The sequence below is a fragment of the Micromys minutus genome (assembly GCF_963924665.1).
Source record: "Micromys minutus genome assembly, chromosome: 29".
NCBI classification, from domain to species: domain Eukaryota; kingdom Metazoa; phylum Chordata; class Mammalia; order Rodentia; family Muridae; genus Micromys; species Micromys minutus.
Window position 1 is genome coordinate 13,246,952 of NC_137964.1, and position 19,686 is coordinate 13,266,637.

At 44.2% G+C, this 19,686-nt stretch overlaps 1 protein-coding gene across 10 annotated transcripts in view; it reads left to right on the forward strand.

Annotated features, from left to right (window-relative positions):
* Positions 1–19,686, forward strand: part of CUX1 (cut like homeobox 1) — a gene marked incomplete at both ends in the record, with an annotated part of 307,656 nt that overhangs the window by 171,961 nt on the left and 116,009 nt on the right. For all 10 annotated transcript variants that reach the window (XM_080941110.1, XM_080941102.1, XM_080941104.1 and 7 more), the window contains 2 exons: positions 11,945–12,082; positions 15,161–15,284. In XM_080941110.1, the coding sequence (XP_080797236.1) occupies positions 11,945–12,082; positions 15,161–15,284 (262 nt within the window). The remainder of the gene's footprint in view (positions 1–11,944; positions 12,083–15,160; positions 15,285–19,686) is intronic.

Sequence of the window (19,686 nt, forward strand, 5' to 3'; positions counted from 1 at the left end):
CATGTAGCCCAGGATAGCCTGCCTAGCTCTTGGTATGCACCTTAAATTTTTGGTACTCCAGTCTCAGCTGGTGCTAAGGTTCTGAGCATGCCTCACTAACCCTAGCTAATTTTTTTTTTACTATTGATGCACAAGTACAAGTGTCATAACCATTTGCCAGTATTGTGACCTGATAGGATTCCCCCTGGGAGAACTTCCCCTCTGTTCAGCTCTCCGTTTTTGAGGTCATCATCTCTCTTTATTGGGGTTCATATCTAATGGCAAGGCAGAGTTTCAGGCTGGTCTCTTGATGCCAACAAGTCCCCAGTGCAAAGCACAGTTTAAGGTGTGCAGTTGAAGACACTTAACTCTGCCAGCACCTCCTGGCAGTCTGTCACATAGATGCTTGAACTGACAGTCCCAACAGATACACAGGTCCTTTCCTTCCCCCACTCCCCAGCAACACACACACACACACACACACACACACACACACACACACACACACACTTTGCTCAGTAGAGAAGATATTTCACAATTATGTTTTGAGTAAAACAGCTTGTATCTTTAACTGATAAGACGGAAAAGGTCTCTGCTTTTTAAGGGTTCCCCCTCTCCCACAGCTGGAATATTATGACATAGCATAGCAGGAATTTTCCTGGGTTCCAGGCAGTATCATGATGGCATGCATAATCTGCCAGTCATTAACCTTGAGTGGGTGACTTGCTTCAGATTTTCATTCTGCAATAATGTATTTATTTGCACGCTTGTGAGGGGGGCAACATAAATCAGCAAAATAATCACTTGTACTCCAAGTCTCTGTTTCTAGGCTGGCTGGTTTTATTTATATCAGCTTGACACAAGCTAGAATCATCAGAGCAGACAGAGCCTCAGTTTTTTTTATTTAAAAAAAAAAAAAGCCTTCTTAAAATTGGCTGTAGGTAAGCCTGTAGGGCATTTTCTTAATTATTGATTGATGTGGAGGGCCCAGCCCATTGTTGGTGGTGCCATCCCTGGGCCAGTGGTCCTAGGTTTTATAAGAAAGCAGGCTAAACAAGCCATGGGAAGCAAGTCGGTAAGCAGCACCCTCCATGGCCTCTGCATCAGTTCCTGCTTCCAGATTCCTGTTCTGTTTAAATTTCCTTCATTGACTAACAGTGATATGGGAGTGTAAGCTGAATAAACTGCTTTCTCCCAAAACTGCTTGAGTCGTGGTGTTTCGTCACAGCAATAGAAACCCTGATGAGAAGGTTGCCCTTGCCAAAGCATCACAGATAAGATCACAGTTACCTGCCTGCATGTACTGTACTCATAAAACTGTCTAGAACATGATTAGATGTCTGGTCTGGAAAGTTCTTGAAGCAGTTTTTTGGGGTAGGTGTGTGTGCAGGAGTGTGTGTTGAGATAAGGTCTGAAAGATAAGGCTGTCATAGCCCAGACTGTACTGAAGCTCTGAATCCTGCCCAAGCTTCCCAAACACTAGCCACTCAAGTACAAAGACCTGAATTTGAGTCCCCAGCAACAACTCAAAAAATCTAGGTTATGGTGTGTGTGTGTGTGTGTGTGTGTGTGTGTGTGTGTGTGTGTGTGTGTGTAACAACTCAAAAAATCTAGGTTATGGTGGTTGTGTGTGTGTGTGTGATTCTGTCACTTTCCAAACAATCAGACAAGTGAGGGTTCAGTGAAACCCTGTGTCTAGAAATAAGGCAGAGAACAATGCACACAAACACTTACATGCATGCACATGAATACCTACGTTTACACTACATACACACAAGAGTCCTAAGACATGAGACAAGGGCACCAAGTTTGTTGCTACTGCTACAGAACTTGGCCTTGGCTACAAAGTTTCTTGGTAAAGTCCCTTTACAAGCTGCCTGTCTTCTGCAATCACTTTGCAAGTATCATATTTTACTCCTGACTCAGTGGCAATTTACTTCCTACCAATGAGACCCTTCAAATGCAAAAACAGTGCCTGGGAGCTTTTAAAATTGAAGTCTTCGGAAGCATATTACCAGCACTATAAAATATTTATCGCCTCATGAAACAGGGCTCCAAACCATGGTGTAAGAACCACCTCAACTTGCTAGATTCACCTTAGGAAACTAGCCTGTGGGTTTTGAAAAGCACCTGTGTGGTGGTTACTTTTCTTATTGTTGTGAACAAAAGCAACTTTCGGGAGAAAGGTTTGTTTTGGATCACAGTGTTAAGAAGTACAATTTATCATGAGGGGAGACGTAGTGACAAGATCATAAGGCAGCTGCTCACATGGCATCCAAGGCTGGGAGAGAAGGATGCTGGCGCTCAGCTTGCTGTCCCTTTTCAGTCAGTCCAGGACCCCAGCCCAGGATGTATCTTCATTCCTCAGTTAAATCTTTCTAGAAACACCTTCATAAACAAATCCAAAGTTGTATTTTTATGGTGATTCTAAATCCAGTTAAGTTGGCAATGAAGATTAACCATCACAATATAGCATAGGTTTTCTGGAGAGCTAAACAAGAACTTCCTAGAAAGAGCTCATTTGTGGGTTATTCTATTTTCAGAATTTTATACAAAGTTGACAGAAACTCTGTACAAGGCTTGTGTCTCCAGGCACCCAAGGTTAGTGATAGAATTCCGTTTAAGAGCAGTTTCTTCGAGGGGACTAGCCACATTAAGAGGACCCAGAGATGATCTTTTCCCCCCATGAGACAAGGTCTCAGTAGCCCCAGGCTGACCTCAAACTCGTGGCCATTGAAGACCTTGCACTCCTGATCCCACCTTCCAAGTGCTGGTATTACAGATGTACACCGCCATGCCCATTCATGTGCTACTCAGCCGGGGTCGAACCCAGATCGTGGTAAGCAAGCACTCTACAAACAGAGCTACAGCCTCAGCTTGAGGTCTGTTTTTAATGTCCCTCCACAAGGATTAAATAGCCATCTGGTCCTTTGTACCATTACTTTCTGGGGAGGACACATTACAGATAAGATTAGAAAGTTTGTTTCCATTCCTTCTTCTTCCCTATTGGCCATAAAATAACACTCAGGGAAGCAGACAGGGTGTGATGTGTAGGTTAGATCTGCCTCTTGGTTTTCATGCCACCATGTTATTGGTACGCTAGCCTTGTAGATTAGAAAAATGTGGCTGTTCTTGTTTGTTCCCAGCAGGCTAGTCTAATTCAGGTGATCCACGACTCTTGATGTTGCCAAACTAGGCCATCACCCCTCACCCTTGCATAGTGACTGTAGTGGCCTGAGACCTGCACAGTCACCCTCATAGGTATTCTGTCTGTTTTCCTGGGACATTTTCATTCATACTACTAAGAAACAACCTCAGGCACCAAACCAAGACAACAAGGAAACCAGGGACTTCTGAGGAGCAGTGCAGCTTGGTACAGGCAGACATTTAGCTGCTTCCTTCCTTCCCTGTGACTCTTTGGCCTGGAGCTGGTCCTGAAGCTGCTACAAGGGACAAGAAGCAGTTACACCTCACACTGGAGAATTGGAAACCAGACAGGGGACAGCTTTTTCCACTCTCCGTGACTAGGACACCAGACAAATTTGGCACATCTTTTATCTCTTATATGCTATTAGCACGTGACTGATCTACTATAAACTATGTGTTTGTTTTGACATAGTTTCATGGACTTCATGCTGGTCTCTGCATCTCTATACCTCCTCTGGCTTTCACCTTCTGAGTTCTGGGTTTACAGATGTATGTCTGCATGTCCTGTTAGTGTAGTACAGGGGTAGGACCAGGGCTTTGTACATGCTATACAACTGTTCTTCCCAGGAAGCCACATACCCAACACGGAGCTGTAAACACTTTGAAGAAGTGAAAGTTACAAGGTGGATGTCTGTGTCTGTGCCAGCTGCTTCAGCACACTCTCCTCATTTTTAGTGCCTTCTGTTTTGGTCCTGCCCACCCAAGCCTTTGGCTGTACTGATTGGCATGTGGTGAACTCCCCAAACTGACCCAGGGAATCCTTCTTGGTGTGCTTGTACACAAAGGTGTGTGGCCTCATCCCACCCGTTCCTCCCCACCTCCTACCCCCCATCCCAAGCCCAGACATAACTGGGGTGGTCCTGGCACACTGGGTATCTAGACAGCTTTTCATCGGCTGCTCATCAACATGCTAATTGTCATATAACTAATTATGCCCTGAATTCTAGTTGATTTTCTTAATGAGACAGCTGGGTTAATTATGTAATCGTATGATTACATTAGCCCAGAGTGTCCCGGCAAAGAGTACAGTTGGCCTGCATGTGATGTCATTCCTGGGATGGTGCTCACAAGGAACACATTTATCCTGAAGCTTGTGGCAGGGGACAGCCCTGTGTTGCCTGCAGAGCTCCATGTAAACATGGGTCCAGGGTTTGTTAAGATGGCATTTCTAAGTCCTCACAGTATGTGGTAGATCCATTTGCCACAAGTCCAACTGCCATCCCCAAGTCATCCCTGACATAAACAGTTCTAGCCAGATCTGAAGCTGGTTTGTCATTCTACAGCTTCAGTGCAGCCCGGTCAGTGTGCCTTCAGTAACTTTGGGACCTCTTTATTTGACACTGCTTCCCTTTATTGGGCATGCCAGCTGTCTGGGTAGTGGACAGAGACGCCCAAACAAAATGTTTATATTAAAGTGCTGGAGGACCAGAGTCATTGACTTAGCCAGAGTCTGTAAGTGGCCCCAGACTGGCCCAAACATTCTCTTCTATTGTGCTCTAGTCCCACAGAGGCAGACTTTCCTGAAAGGTGACCATGCCTGTTGACTCTATCTGGTCACACTCTGGGCCTGGCTGCTTCCTCTGCCAGGACTTGCTCCTCAGCCTCCTTGTCAGTGTTGACACGCTGTCCTAAGAGACTTCTGAAACTCCTCAGGAGCATAAGACCACACACACACACACACACACACACACACACACACACACGTCCCCAACTACCCTCCAAGACAGTGAGTGGTGTTACCATGATGAAGACACATTGGCCTCCATGCAAGTGTCATTAAAGATTCTGTTCTTTCCTCAGTTCTAATAAATGCACCTGCAGAAGCTGGCCTACATCTAAGCCCCTCTTACCACACCTGCCACTACCTCCCTCATCCACATCTCCATAATTCCTTGCTCCCTGGGCACACCCCTTCCTACTGCATACTACTGGCCACACTTGGCCCAGTAACCAAATCCACCAATCCAGAGTACTGGCCAGACATCTTTATTTATCTTCAGGCCAGCTTCAGACTCACTTTATAGCTGAGGATGACCTTCAATCTTCTTTAGATGATCGTCTGCTTCCTCCTGAGTACAGATGTGTGGCACCAGGCCTGGTTTATATGGGGCTAGGGATCAAACTCAGAACCTCATGTGTGCCATGCAAGTACTCTACCAACTGAGATATGGCCATTTATCTCAAGTAAAAAATTTGGGATTCACAGCCCCAAGATATTCTTATTTTATGTATATAATATGCATAGACAATTATAGTAGTGTATCTTGAAGAGAAAAATCTATATATCACATTCTAAAAATAAGAAGCTACAGCCAGGCATAGTAGTTCATAACTACAATCCCAGTTCTTTGGAGGCAAAGTTCTTTGGAGTTCAAGTACAGTGTGGGCAACTTAATGAAATCCTGTGTCAAAATTAAAAGTAAAGAGAAACTGAGGCTGTAGCTCAGTGACAGTGTGTTTGCCTAATGTGATTCAGTCCCCAGTGCACCACACACAAAGCAGTGGTGCAGAGCGAAGGGAGTTAAAATACTTTAAAACGTTCAAAGTTTGTGTGTGTGTGTGTGTGTGTGTGTGTGTGTGTGTGTGTGTGTACTTTATTAATGGTGTTAGGTATTGAATTCAGGGCCTTTCACATGTGACGTAAGCATTCTAGTACTGAGCTCTATCCCCAGTGTACTGGGGTTGTATTTGAGTGTGTGAATGTAGAGACCAGAGATCAACCTTGGGTGTTATTCCTCAGGAGCTGCCCACCTTGGGTTTTTGTTAGTGGTGGTGATGTTGCTTGCTTATTTGTCTAAGGCAGTCTCTCACAGAGAGCTAAGGCTTGCCAATTAGGTTAGAGTAGATGGCCAGCAAGCCCCAGAGACGCCTGTTTCTAGGCTTAGAGGCATCCACCAGCTGCCCCCCACAAATACCCCACCCCAGCTTTTTTACATGTGTTTTGGTGATCGAATGCAGGTCCTCATACATACAAGGCAAGTTTTGTAGTAGAGTACTTACCTAACATGTACAAAGCTCTGGGTTTAATCCCCACCACTGGGGCAAGGGATGGATGGATGGATGGATGGATGGATGGATGGATGGATGGATGGATAGATGGATGGATGGATAAGATAGATCGACAGATAGATAGACAGACAGACAGACAGACAGGATTCAATCGCCAACACTACTGAATGAGCAAATAAAAAAATGAAAGAAAGAGTAAACAAAATTGGCTGAATCAATCCATTAGCATTTTGCTAAATATTTTTGTCTTTAAATTTGTAAGGAATATAGAATACAATTTTTTTGTGTTTATTAACCAGAAGGCAAGGCTCTGAGCTCACTTCATGAGCTGGGAAGTGTTCCTCCTTCAACGTTGCTATTCTTTCTTCTTACACTCCTATAGTTAAACTCTGAAGTTATTTAGGCCTGGGACTTTTCTTTCTTTTTCCCCTCTGAGACTGAATGTTGTGCCACTTGTGGTAATGCACACCTCTCATCTCAGAGTCCAGGAGGCACTGGCTGGTGGATTACATACTGACTTTCATTTCATCCAGCACTATGTAATGAGACCTCCTATCTCAAAAAGAGAGTGGAGTGGGGGAGAGAAAGAAAGAAAAATTACAGGATTGTGGTCATATCCATTCTGGCATTTTCTGATCTTGGGATTTGTAAATTCTATGTTTTTTTCTAGATCAGTCTGGCTAGGAGCTAATCAATTTCAATGATTTTTTTTTTTTTTAAGAACCTGCTTTTGTTTGCATTGATTTTTTTTCCTCTTTGCCTTTTCAGTTTTATTGCTCCCCAATCTCCTTTGCTTACTTTGTGTTTGATTTGCTCCTTCTTTATGTTCTTAAGATGTCCAGTGCATGTTTTACTCCACTGTGGCCAGAGAATGTGCCAGAGATGATTTTTGTTCTTTTGAATTTATCAAAACTTGTTTGCAACTCTGCTTGCTGTTGATATTCCCCGTGCACACTCAAGGAACACTTGTTGTGCAGTTGTGTGGGGCCATCAAAGTGGTTGGTTGGTAGTGTTCTTCAGCATTTTGCATTCATACTGACATTTTGCTAGGTTTCTTGGTAGAAGAGCACCTGCCTCAAATCTCCCCATGAGGGGCTGGGGCGTGGCCTAGTGACCTTGCATTCTCAAGGCTCTGAGTTTCTTCCCCAGCACCACAGGAAGAAATGATTTTGCATCTCTGTTGTTAATAGATGTGTATGGAGTTTTAAAATTTGTACCCATTCTTTTCTCCTCTCCTGTCAGTTTTTGGTTCGTGTATCGGGGTGTGATATATATATTATACACCTTTAGCCCCCCCCCCCCCCCCCCCCCGCAAGCCTTTCACAGTGCTAGTCTTGCTTATCAACTATTCTTTCAGCATCCAGAACCCCATGTCATAAAATTAACGTCATCAGTTACTTTACTGGTGATGAAAGGTTCTGATCCTGGCCGGCACTGTGCGCCTTACTCGTCCTGTGTTTCTATTAAGGCAACTACTCAAGTATCTGTCTCCTCTAGCTGAAGAAAAAAGAAAAAAGAAAAACTCCTCTTTGCCCATTTATATGGAATCTTCCACTCATGTGATCTTTAGAGTGACAGTTGTTTTAGTTTTTGTTTTTTTCTTTCCCATTGATATTTGATGCTACCTAGGCTACCTCTCCAGGGAAACTGGCTCCTGATGACTTGGCTCAGTGTCCCTTGCAGTGCCCAACCCTGGCCTTTCCCAGATCATGTAGCCACTTAGGAAACCCTTGTTAAATTAGTGCATGAAGAGACAGTATAATTGAGGTGGCTGCTGGCTCAGGAAGTAGCATTCATAATTAGCATTTTGCATACCTGTTGGCCTGGCCAGCTTTCCTTCCCATCCCTGTCCCTGGGGGAGATGCCAGTGCCTGACACATCTCAGCATGCCTTCCCCCAGCTTCTGCAGGGATGACTAGAATTAATGAGCCAATGTTACCGCGCTTAGCAAAATGTGCTGAATAAATCCAGGTGATAGGGTTATTTGTTATATAATTATGCTGTTTAAGGTCTCGAGTTGCATAACGAACTGCACACTACCTCCAAGCCTGCTTCAGGAATTAACTTATCAGATGATCATAAAATGATTTTGAGTTTGTCATGGTGGGTGGATGGGGATAGTGGCAAAGCATGTTGGATTGGAGGCTGGACAGGTGGCTTCCAGAGCTTTACATGTTATTCTTCTGTCTATGGGTGTGTTCTATCTCCTCCCTGAGACAATTCTGTAATTGAACTGCTGAGTTGAGAGGCTTCTGACGTACAGCCTGAGACCTAACAATGCTTGTGTGGAGTTTAAATGGCATTGGAAATCGTTAACGAGACAGAAAGCTATGATTTCCCCAGCTTAACATGCAGGTCGGGGTTTGGCGTGCTGAAAGTTCATTGTTTTGGTCTCCAGCTCAAACATGCTAGGACTATTATATCATCATGTGGTAATTAGCCGTTCCTTTAATACACATAATAAAAATTAAGCCTAAGAGGTACTTTACCAGTGGCTTTTACATATCCCAAAACAATATTCCAATGCTGTAGGCCTTTAGTCATGCAACGTACCGTCATAAAGTTGAGAGTCTAATGCATCAAACTATTTGAACATTCAGTTCCCTTTCTATTCTGTGGCCAGTTTTGCTACTTTGCCATTAACTTTAGTCCTGTTAAATTAAATATAGATGCTGTAATGACTAAGTCCAAGAGTGCCAGAACTTCATTCACAGTGGGAGTGCTGAGAATTTGTCTTACAGCGTAGTTGGTTACTATTTGCTCATAACATGTGTGTTCTCTTCATGTTACTGGATTCCTGCAGAATGGCAAGATGGAAGCTAGTTTTTCATCAGAAGCAGACACAGTGGGTCCTGGCCTTCAAATAGGAATGGCCTGGAGGGGCCTGGGGAGATGGCTCAGTCAGTAACATGCTTGGCAAGCATGAAGGTCCACATTCAACCCCAGTATTCATGTAGACAGCTCCTGTGCGTTGGTGATCCCTGGAGCTGGGGAGGTGGAAACTGGTGGATTCCTGGCCTATCTAGGCAGCCTAGCCTACTTAGTGAGTTCCTGGCCAGATGAAAGACACTGTCTCAGCAAGGTGGAGAAAGATTGTGGAAGACACCCATCGTCAACACCTTTCCACATGCACACATGCATGTGAACAGAATGCAACCTTAGATCTTGAGAAGTCGAATTGGCACTAGCAGTTGTGCTAGAAAAGGCAATTTCAGTGAACATTCCTAGAGTGTTCTGCAAGTACAGCTCCTCCTCCTCATCCCTGACCTGGACCAAGCTCAGACTGTCCTTCTGTATAAAGGAGGCTGTGGGCATAGTGCTCATTTCTCTCAATCCATTTTCCCAGCCTGAGGACACAGGGGGTGGGGGGGTGTGCAGAGAGGGATACAGGTTTCCTGGGAATACAGTGCAATTAAAAGGAAAAAAAAAAGTACCTGGGATGTTCTAAGAATTCCATTTTTCTTGTTATTGCCACTTCTGCTTGGAAGAACTATGTTCCCAAAATAGCTCTAGCAATCTAACATAACATAAATATTTTAATGCGGATTAAAATAATAATGAAAAGTCATGAATGAGAAAGGGAGACAGGCAGGGACTGTGTATACAGGCTGCATCAGTGTCCAACAAGCCTGAGATCACATGATGGACAATGTTGGTGTTAGGCCCCAGTGCTGGGCCCCCTCAGGCTGCAGACTCTAGCTCTGCACATCCTGGTGACGCATGGAGTAAGCTGTGGACACATTGACATCGCAGAGAATTCCAGGCCAGCCCTTCTTCCAGGAACCAGGGGTGGTCTGAAAAATTAATGACTCTGGTATGGAAAGTTAAATGAGTTCTTGAATATATACCCTCACTGATCTGCCATGTGTGGTGTTTAGCATTCCTTGAGAGGAGACTAAATCTCCACAGCCGCTCCTAGGCGAGGCTGGCGCCCCTGCTACAAATAGATTCAGTAATTTTTCTAAGTCCTGTGACTTGGATATTCTTCTACTCTCAGAATTCCAAAGGGTGTGTTCCCCTGGAGCCCAGCAGGTGGGCTATAATTGCCTCCTAAACAGAAGGAAAAGGAAGATCATATTGACTGAGAGCATTTCTGTCTGTCTGTCTGTCTGTCTGTCCACCTTCTGCTGAGAATTCTTGGGAAAGTCAGAAGCCAACACCCAGTTCGATAAATTGCCTGTCTACTTTTTCCAACTGTAGACTAAAATCTAACCCTAAGTAAATCTGATGGCAGATATCATTACTTTGGAGAGAAGGGCCAGTCTGTGTGAGTGTAAAGGAACATGGATGTGGAAGCCAGAGTCAGCTTCATGTTCTGTTTCCTCAGGAGCCAGCTACCCTGTTTTTTGAGATAGCATCTCTCACTGGCCTAGAACTCACAAACTGCAAGGCTAGCTGGCAGTAAGCTAGAGAAATCCGTCTGTCTCCGCTGCACTACTGTGATTACCCATGTTTGGCTTCTTGTGTGTGTGCTGGGGACTCCAAATAAGGTCTTTATGCTTGCATAGCAAGCAAGCCCTTTACTGACCAAACCATCTCCCCAGCCCCAAACTTCATGTTCTTTGTTCACAAGGCCTCCCAGGACTGGCCCAGATACTCTTTTGCTCTCTGTGTTCTCAGAGGAACTTGGTGGCTTCCTAGCTGGCTGGCCACAGGCCTGCTATAAGGGTGATGTGGTGTCATCACCACTTGTCCCCAGTCTTAGAACTTGTGACTGTTCTTAACACCCAGCATCAGTAAAGGACCATCATGCGGTAGATACAGTTCAGGGGTAGATCTTCCACAAACTTCAACAAGCACAAAGCACTGATGCACAAGGCTCTGGATTCCATCTGCAGCAGCACATGACCTAAATGTGGTGTTGCCTCTAATCCTAGCACATGAGAAATGACAGCAGGCAGATCAGAGGTTCAAGGCAAGCATGGTTTACATGAGCCTCTGCCTCAAAAAATAAAGTAAAATAAAGGGCATGTACTTACAGCACCTTAAGGTGCTTTGCCCTCTCCAAGAGTTTCCATGTATGTAGAATAATGATCACCTAGAGTCAGCAGGCGTAGTTCAGCTTTCTCCGGGCCTACCAGTCAACCAGGTCAACCCAAACCAGCCCTTCCTTCTCACTGAACTTTAGTACCACTTCTGTAGTGTCATTGTGAGACTCTTCTAAGAAAAAGTCCTGTTTATGCAAGTGTTCTGTAGCCTGAGCAACTCCCTTAGTTCCAGGTCCTTGGAGTTTCTAGACTCGTTTAACATAGAGGCACCTCTCCATGGACCAGTGTCCCCAGAGAAGGCTCTGTACATAAGATATGCTCTCCTGGTACCTCTTCCTCCCTCTCAATATGCCTGTGTCTTCTCTCTGACCAGTGAGTGAAAATCCTTAAAGAATCCCAGCCACCAGAATTGGCAAATCCCAGTGAGTTCTGTTGTCACCCATTTCCACGTGTTGAGGATCTTGGACTGAGTACCTCACCAGTGGCCAAGGGGGCTATGAAAAGGGAATCTAGGCCCCAAGAGAGTCTCCAGGAGATGACTTTTGGATACTGGCCTAGAATTGCCGATAAAGGATTCAGAGGGAATCAGAGGTACAACACCTACTTGGACTTCCCTGGTAATGAACTGGGGGTGTGTCTCAGGAGAAGAAGGCTTGTCTAGAATCCACCATTGGGGGGCCAAGAGTATAGCTTGGTGGTAGAGTGTTTCCCGGATAATGATCTGGGTTAAGTATGCTGACCTGTGTTCTCCCGTTGTGTAGATCCTGTACCAGCCCTGGACCTCGGGCAACAGCTGGAAATAAAAGTGCAGCGTCTACACGACATTGAAACAGAGAACCAGAAACTTAGGGAAACACTAGAAGAGTACAACAAGGAGTTTGCTGAGGTGAAAAATCAAGGTCGGTGGCAAAAGCCTGCCTGGCTGTACTTTCTGCCCTCCCCCACCCCCACCCCCATCCTAATTGCCTTCTTCATAGTGTTGGGACTGGCTGTAATTGTTACCCTCCTCATGAAGCCAGGGTGGGGCAAGCAGCCGAATCTCTTAAACAAAGATAATGACACTGCCTAACTATGCCACAGCTAAACTTTTCCTCCCGCAATAACTACATAGGATTTTATTGCCCTTGGTCTGGGCCGGATTGGGATTCTTTGAAAATTCCTCCTGTATCATCTTGTGATAGGATCTGTCTTTTCAAAGACTGATGTGTCGCCTCTAGGCGACACCTGTCAGACAGCCAGCTCCTGATCAAAGGGTCATACACAGTAAGTCATTTAGTAATTGCTACTGATCCATTAAGGCTCCAGACAAGACTCATCCTTGCAAGCTGTGTGCTTACACACCATTCCTCCCATGTTGACCTCATCTATTCATTATAAATCTCATGAGAGGCGGGGAGAGGGAGAGACAAAACAGGGCTACCTTGCATCACAAGGCATGGAAGGTAAAGGCTTTTTCAGCCGGGGACAAACGTAAGGAAATTTATCCTATACTTGAAAACCAAGTGTGTTCAAAATCCTAGAACCTGACCTGGTGTAAATAACAGTCCTAGCTACTCCAGAAGCCAAGGTAGGAGGATTCAAAGTTAAAGGCCTGCCCCGGCTACAGGCTGAGTTCAAGGCTACTATGAGCAATTTAGTTCGAACTTGTTTCACAAATAAAAAGCAGAAAGAGAGTGAAAGCTCTTTAATAGCTCAGTGGTTGAAAATCTTTCAGTGAGGGCCTGGAGGGGTGGCTCAGTGGTTGAGTGTTTGCCCCGCCTTGCATCATCAAAGTCTTAGGTTCAAGTCTCTATTAATTTAAAACAAAATTAAAATAAACAATGCAAAAAGCCTCAGAGCCTTCTGGCTTCCGTGTATTGAAGAAAAAGCCCAATTCAACAACAGCCACAGGGTTTATAAAGCAACTCCCAAATTCCCTGTGTGTCTATGTTTTTTTTTTTTTTTTTTTTTTTTTTTTTGTTCTGGAGACTTGGGTGAGGACTTAGGTAGGAGGGAGAGGTATTGGCCTGGCTGGCTCCTCTGCACGCCCTGCTAGTGAGTGAGCTTTTAGAAAACTAATCAAAAGCTAAATGACTAGGATTGGGAAGAACATCCTTTTTGCCTTTAAGACTGTTGGAGACAGACTCGGGAGGGGCACTGTCTGGGAAGATCCAGGAAGAGTCTTGACTGATGTAAGAAAAGCTAGGACAAGCCTAGAGTGTGAGGGCAGAAGGCTCTGTGGCTGTCCTCAAGTCTGTGAGGTCTATGATCACACACTAACTGGAGATTGGATCCATGATGGGATGCAGAAATTTTGGGGGTCAGATCCCACTTTGGTCTGGTTCTACTAAGAGACAGTGGCCTTTGGGACTACAGGGACAGCATTGTGTCACTTAAAAGGGAGGTGTTGATCTTATGAGTTGGAATCCTTATGAGTTGAAAAAAAATTCAAGACTTTTTTTCTCCCACAGCAACCCTCTTCAGCAATAGGACTTGTTTCTTTCAAAATTCTCAGTGTCTGAATGACAGATATATATGTGCATCTGGTTCATTACACAGACTTAAAGCAAAGCTCCTAGTTCTTCCTACTATTAGCTCCAGTGACATGCCCTTTTTGCTCACTCTGAGACAAGGGTTTTGTCTAGCTCAGATTGACCTCTAATTCAGTATATAGCCCAGTCTGATGTCAGACTCACTGTATATAGGCTTGACTAACCTCAGATTCATTCTGTACTTCAGGCTGCCTCCAAACTCACTATATAGTTGAATCTGTCCTCAAACTTACTATGTAGCTCAAAGTAGCCACCAATTAATGATTCTTTTACCTCAGCCTCCTCACGGATGCTGGCATTACGGGTGTGTGCCTGCATTCCAGTCCTAATTTGCTCCCTGTGAGTGTTCATGGAGACACACAGTGTACGTATTGCCTGACAGATGGCACTATGGAGTCCTAGGGCTTCAAGCCCTGTCTGGCCTGCCAGTTTCTGCTTCTCCATTCTCTACCTCAGCTTGTGCCAGATACTGGGAATGAGGGGGTGAGGAGAGTCCTCAAGTAGACCTTGTAAGAGATGGCTCAACTGCTTGTGGCTGGTATCACAATGGGCAGAATCCCATAAGGCTGACTATTAGAACAGAGGGCTGCAGGTGGCAACGTCCTGTCCTAGGATCACACTGAGTTGGGACCCTGAACCATTCATTTATTTGTTTATTTTTAGGGAGTTTGGGGGGTTTATTTGTTGTTTTTGTTTTTTGCTTGAATGTACTCAGCTCAAGTAACTGAAGGGATGGCTGTCAGTGTGTCATGGGGTGGGAAATCACTTCTGAGAGTTGCATGGGCCCTGCTTCTACATTCCAGTAGACCTGCAGGTGGTCCTACCTCAGCCACCCTTTCTCACAGGTACTTCCAGGTCCCTTCCACACCCCACAGTCCCCTCTCATGCCCCATAGTGTCAGACCTCTGTGTGGAACCCTCATCTACTAAAGCAGGTGGCCAGGGCAGAGTGTATACCAGCACCCAAACTCTATACTGGTTTCCCCCATCCCTGGCTCAGCAAGTGGCACCCTAAGAAACAACAGCAAAGCTGTCTCAGTGGATGATGAGGTCTGTATCTGACTCCTCTTCCAAAATATTTATACTTTTTTCATGCAGGTGAGTCTTTAAACCAAACTTACCAGTCTGCCCTCTGTAGAGAGCCAACTTAAGATGCATCAGAAAGACGTTTTACCATCGATTTCCCCCTTTTCTAAGTGTGCTAGAGGGACCACCACAATCCTTCCTGGCAAAACCCATAGATCCTCCCCAACTTGAATACTACAAGTTCAATTTCACATTGAGGGAGTAAAAGGTCCCCAAAGGGACTCATAACCATTGATTTTGTGTCGGCCTGGACAAGCTCGAGTTTAAAATACAGCAATCCCGGCAGGTTACCAAAGCATGGTTCACCCAGCTACAAGGAACCGCTTCCCTTACTGTTGGTTTTCTGTCTTTCATTCTGCAGAGGTTACGATAAAAGCACTTAAGGAGAAAATCCGAGAATACGAACAGACCCTCAAGAGTCAGGCTGAGACCATCGCTCTGGAGAAGGAGCAGAAGCTACAAAATGATTTTGCAGAGAAGGAGAGGTAAGTACAGCCTCACAGTCCCATCACGCTCCCAGCACGAGGAAACACTTCACCTCTAACCTCAACGTCACATGACAATTTGAAAACTACATGTGACATCAGCCCAGGTTGTTAACAAAAATCCCAACTGCTCCTACTACGCAGTTTTGCTTAAAGGGCTAAGATACAGATCAACAGTAGAGCGACTGCCAATAATCCTCCCTGTGAGTGAGGCCTTGGGATCCTCAATACCGCCAGAAAGCTCTGTTCAAAACTGACAGTGATCCTTGTTCCTTCTTTGTACATCCCCTGAGTGCAACATGTCCCTTTTCTCCTGGTGGCAGTGGTGAGGTGACAGGCAGCCAGAACATAGTGTTTGAGTCCTGCAAAGCGAGAACAAAGCTCCTGTACATTGAACACAAGTTGACAAATGGCAGCTGTACTGAGCTGAGGCAGCAGTAGACAGGATTCCCCAAGATGTGCTCCTACAGAAAAACCTGGAACTCCATTTATGATATATATGTGTCACATAAAATGTATTTTTTGTTTTATTTTCTTTTGCTTCTTTCTGTTGCCCCAGTACCTCATAAAGCAAGGAATTGAGATTCCCTAATCCAAAAATCTGAAATATTCTTAACATCTAAAACCATAAATACTGAAAAACTTATGCATACCCAGGGCTGGGGTAACTCAGGATGCATGCTTTAGCATGTACAGGGTGTGGTTTCCATCCCAGCACCAAAAGTAACAAAGTTTAGGCTTTTTAGAGCACTCCAAATGTGACGCTTTCACCCAGTGTCCCCTACATAAATATTCAAGAATTCAAAAATCTCTAAATGTCTGGCACAGTTGTGGTCCAAGCACTTCGGGTGAGGGACCCTCGGCCTGATCAGTAAAACACACTGAGGCTGCGCCTGCTGAGCGGCAGTTACGGCTTTCTAATGGCTTACTTTATTCCAGACTTTCTCCATAAAGGAATAGTTTTCCCATAATGGAGCAATTTAATGAAAATCAGATTTCTTGTAAAAGCTATGGGGACTCCTAAGCTTGCTAGTGCTAACTATGTTAGTCAGATTCTTTAAAACTCTTTAGTTAAATTAAGATGTTAAATTTTAGCAGTATCATGAGGAAATGCACATATATTTTAACAGTAGACACTAACAAGATTTATAGTTTCAAGTAGGGGGTTAGGTTTACTCATAAGGGTCAGTGTGTGTGTGTGTGTGTGTGTGTGTGTGTGTGTGTGTAGGTCAGTGACAGGTATGGTGTCTTCCCCTAACACTCTCCACCTTACTTGCCGAGGCAGGGTCTTTTACTAAACCTAGAGCTTTTCAGTTCAGCTGGACCAATCGGTCAGGTCCTCAAGCTTGTGTGGGAAACAATATACTCCCTTAGCCATCTTCTATTCTGGGATGGGGTTTTGTTGTACTATTGGCCATTGATTTCATAGGTGACCAGAGTTATAAGGATGGCTTCAAAAAGATTCCAGGAGCCACTGGCATATATATATATATATATATACCTCTCCTACAAAAGATAAAAATAAAAGAAGTCAGGTACCAAAGTTAAAGTACAGCTCCCTTATAAAGGTCACGCTTAACTATATGATGCCCCAGTTCAGTCTCTGCCACCAATATTGGAAACAAACAACAACAACAACAAAATTCTCCCTATTTTTCTGTTGCTATAATAAAATATTATACCCAAAAACAACATGAAAAAAAGTTGTTTTGTCTTTTAGGTCACAATTCGCCATTGTGTGATGTCAGGGCGAAAACATGGAGCAGAAACAGTAGAGGAACATCCTGGATTGTACCACCCATAGAGCACTGCGCTCTCACATCAATTAATAATTAAGACACTCCCCACCCCTAACATGCCTGCCAGCCAATCTGATCTAGGCAATTTCTCAATCAAGGTTTTCCTCTCAGATGACTCTAGGCTGTGTCAAGTTGACAATTAAATTTAACTAGGACACCTCCCATTTCTCACAAAAGCTTCAGGGATACTGTGATGCTGACTTCATGGCTCCATTTATAAAGAGGAAAAGCTAGATGTGCTGCTGGTGCATGCCTTTAATCCCAGAGAAGCAGAGGCATTCAGATCTTAGACCTCTGTGAGTTTGGGGCCAGCTTGGTTTATGTGGCCAGTTCCAGATCAGCAATAGCTACACAGTTAGACCCCAATTCATACAAAAACAAGTAAAAACAAACTAATAAGTATAAAGAAAATAGGGTCAAGCATGGTGGTACATGCCTTTAAACTTAGCTCTCAGGAGGCAGGGACAGGCAGATTTATGTGAGTTTGAGGCCAGCCTAGTCTACATCATGAGTTCCAGACCAGCCAGGGCTACATAGTGAGCTCCTGTCTCAATGAACAAAGGAAGGAGAATGAATGAATGTATTTGCTGAACAAACCTGGTAACCTGAGTTTGGTCAGTGAAATTCTCATGAAAATGGAAAGAGAAAACAACCAATTCCACAAAATTGTCCTCTGACTTCCTCTTGTGCAACACACACACACACAATTTTTTAAAGAAGGAAAATGGCTAGGATGGCGATATGCACTTATGATCCCAGCAATGTGGAGGTGGAAATGGGATCTGCCACAACTTGGAGACCAACCCAGTCTATAGCATGATTTCCTTTTTGTGGTCTCAAAAAGGGACATGAAAAAAAAGCAGTTTCTTGCTGTGTTGCTGGTTGTGGCAGGAAAATGCTGCAATCTAAACCCCACCACCATGAAAACTGGATACAAAGATATAGGCCATGTCTAACCATAACTCTTCCTATTCGTGGAAATTCAGTAAAATTCACAACAGCCTGGGAAAACGGTATGATAAGAGTGAAGACTATGGAATGTGAAGTTCTATACATGTGTTGGCAGAATGTTCGAGATTCCATCCCAGCACTGGAAAGGTAAAAGATCAAGAATTTGGCTACAGGATGAGCTTGAGGCAACCTGGGCTACATGAGAGCCACTCTCAAAAGAAAAGAACAAAGAAAAGGTTGTCTGCAGTGTGACTGATGACACCCACCCCTTGTCCTCACACATTATCCAAGTATGGAAATAAACTGATGGGTCTCTGGCACTGTTAAATTAACTTCAAATTTGGTAACAGGATGGACTGTTTCAAGAGAATAACGTGGAGAAAGGAGTGAGTCTCTGCCTCTGTTAGTCATTCTTTACATACTTTTACATATGCAGAATACAGTCAGGTTGGAGCCAAGTATCGGCTGTCTGCAATCCTGGCATTCAGGGGCTAAAATAGGATTACCATGATTTTGAAGCTTGACTTGTATAGTGAGTTCCAAGCTAGACTGGACTACAGATTCTCAGAATTCTGGTTTAAGTTAGGGATAATGGTGCACACCTTTAATTCCAGCACTTGTTAAGCAGAGGCAGATCTCCATGAGTTCAGGGCCAGCCTGGTCTACATAATGAGTTCCAGGATAACAAGGATACATATTGAGGCCTTGTCTCCAGAGAGAGAAAAAAAGAGAAAACTTCTTGTCTGGGCTGTGGCTCAGGAGGCAGAGGTAGGTGGATTTTCAAATTGGAAGCCAACATGGTCAACAGATTGAGTTCCAGAACAGCCAGGGCTACACAAAGAAACAATAAAAACCAAAACCCTGATTTAAAGACTGGGATGTCTCAGTATATCAATCACTTGGTATATGAGTGTGAGGAACAGGGCTCTGATCTCCAGAGCCCACAAAAAAGTGGTACAAGCTTAACAGTGACTTAGAATCCCTGGGATAGATTAACCAAAATTAGTGAGCTCTGGGTTCAGTTAGAGACCTTGCCTCAATAAATAAAGTGGAGAGTGACCAAAAGAGATACCCAACCCAACTTCAACTTTTGGCCTTCACACACACACACACACACACACACACACACACACACACCGATTTAAAAAAAAAACTGAGCTGGAATTTGAATAATAATTCATTATATACTGAAAGAAAACTTTGATACATTTTTAAAAATGCTTTGAAGTGGAAAACTACACTGCATACAATAATGGATGACTTTTCTTTATTTTCTTTTCAATAATGTGTGCCTTTCTGTGTGTGAATTGTCACACATGAGTGCATGGGCTGAAGGGTCTAGAATGCCATGCTAGAGTCCCTGGAGCTGGAGTTACATTAGCTCTAAGCTGCCTGACTGGGTGTTAGGAACAAAACTCAGGTCCTCTGGAAGAGAGGTCTGTGCTTTTCATCACTCAGCCATTTTTCAAGCCCAGATTTTCTTTTATATATATTTTTTTTTCATTTGTGTGGGTGCATGAATGAGTTTATATGCACCATGTGCATACAGTGCCTGTGGGGGTCAGAAGAGGGCATCAGATCCCTTAGAACTGGAGTTATAGACAGTGCTGAGCTGGGTAATATGGGTGCTGGGAACCAAACCCAGGTCTTTT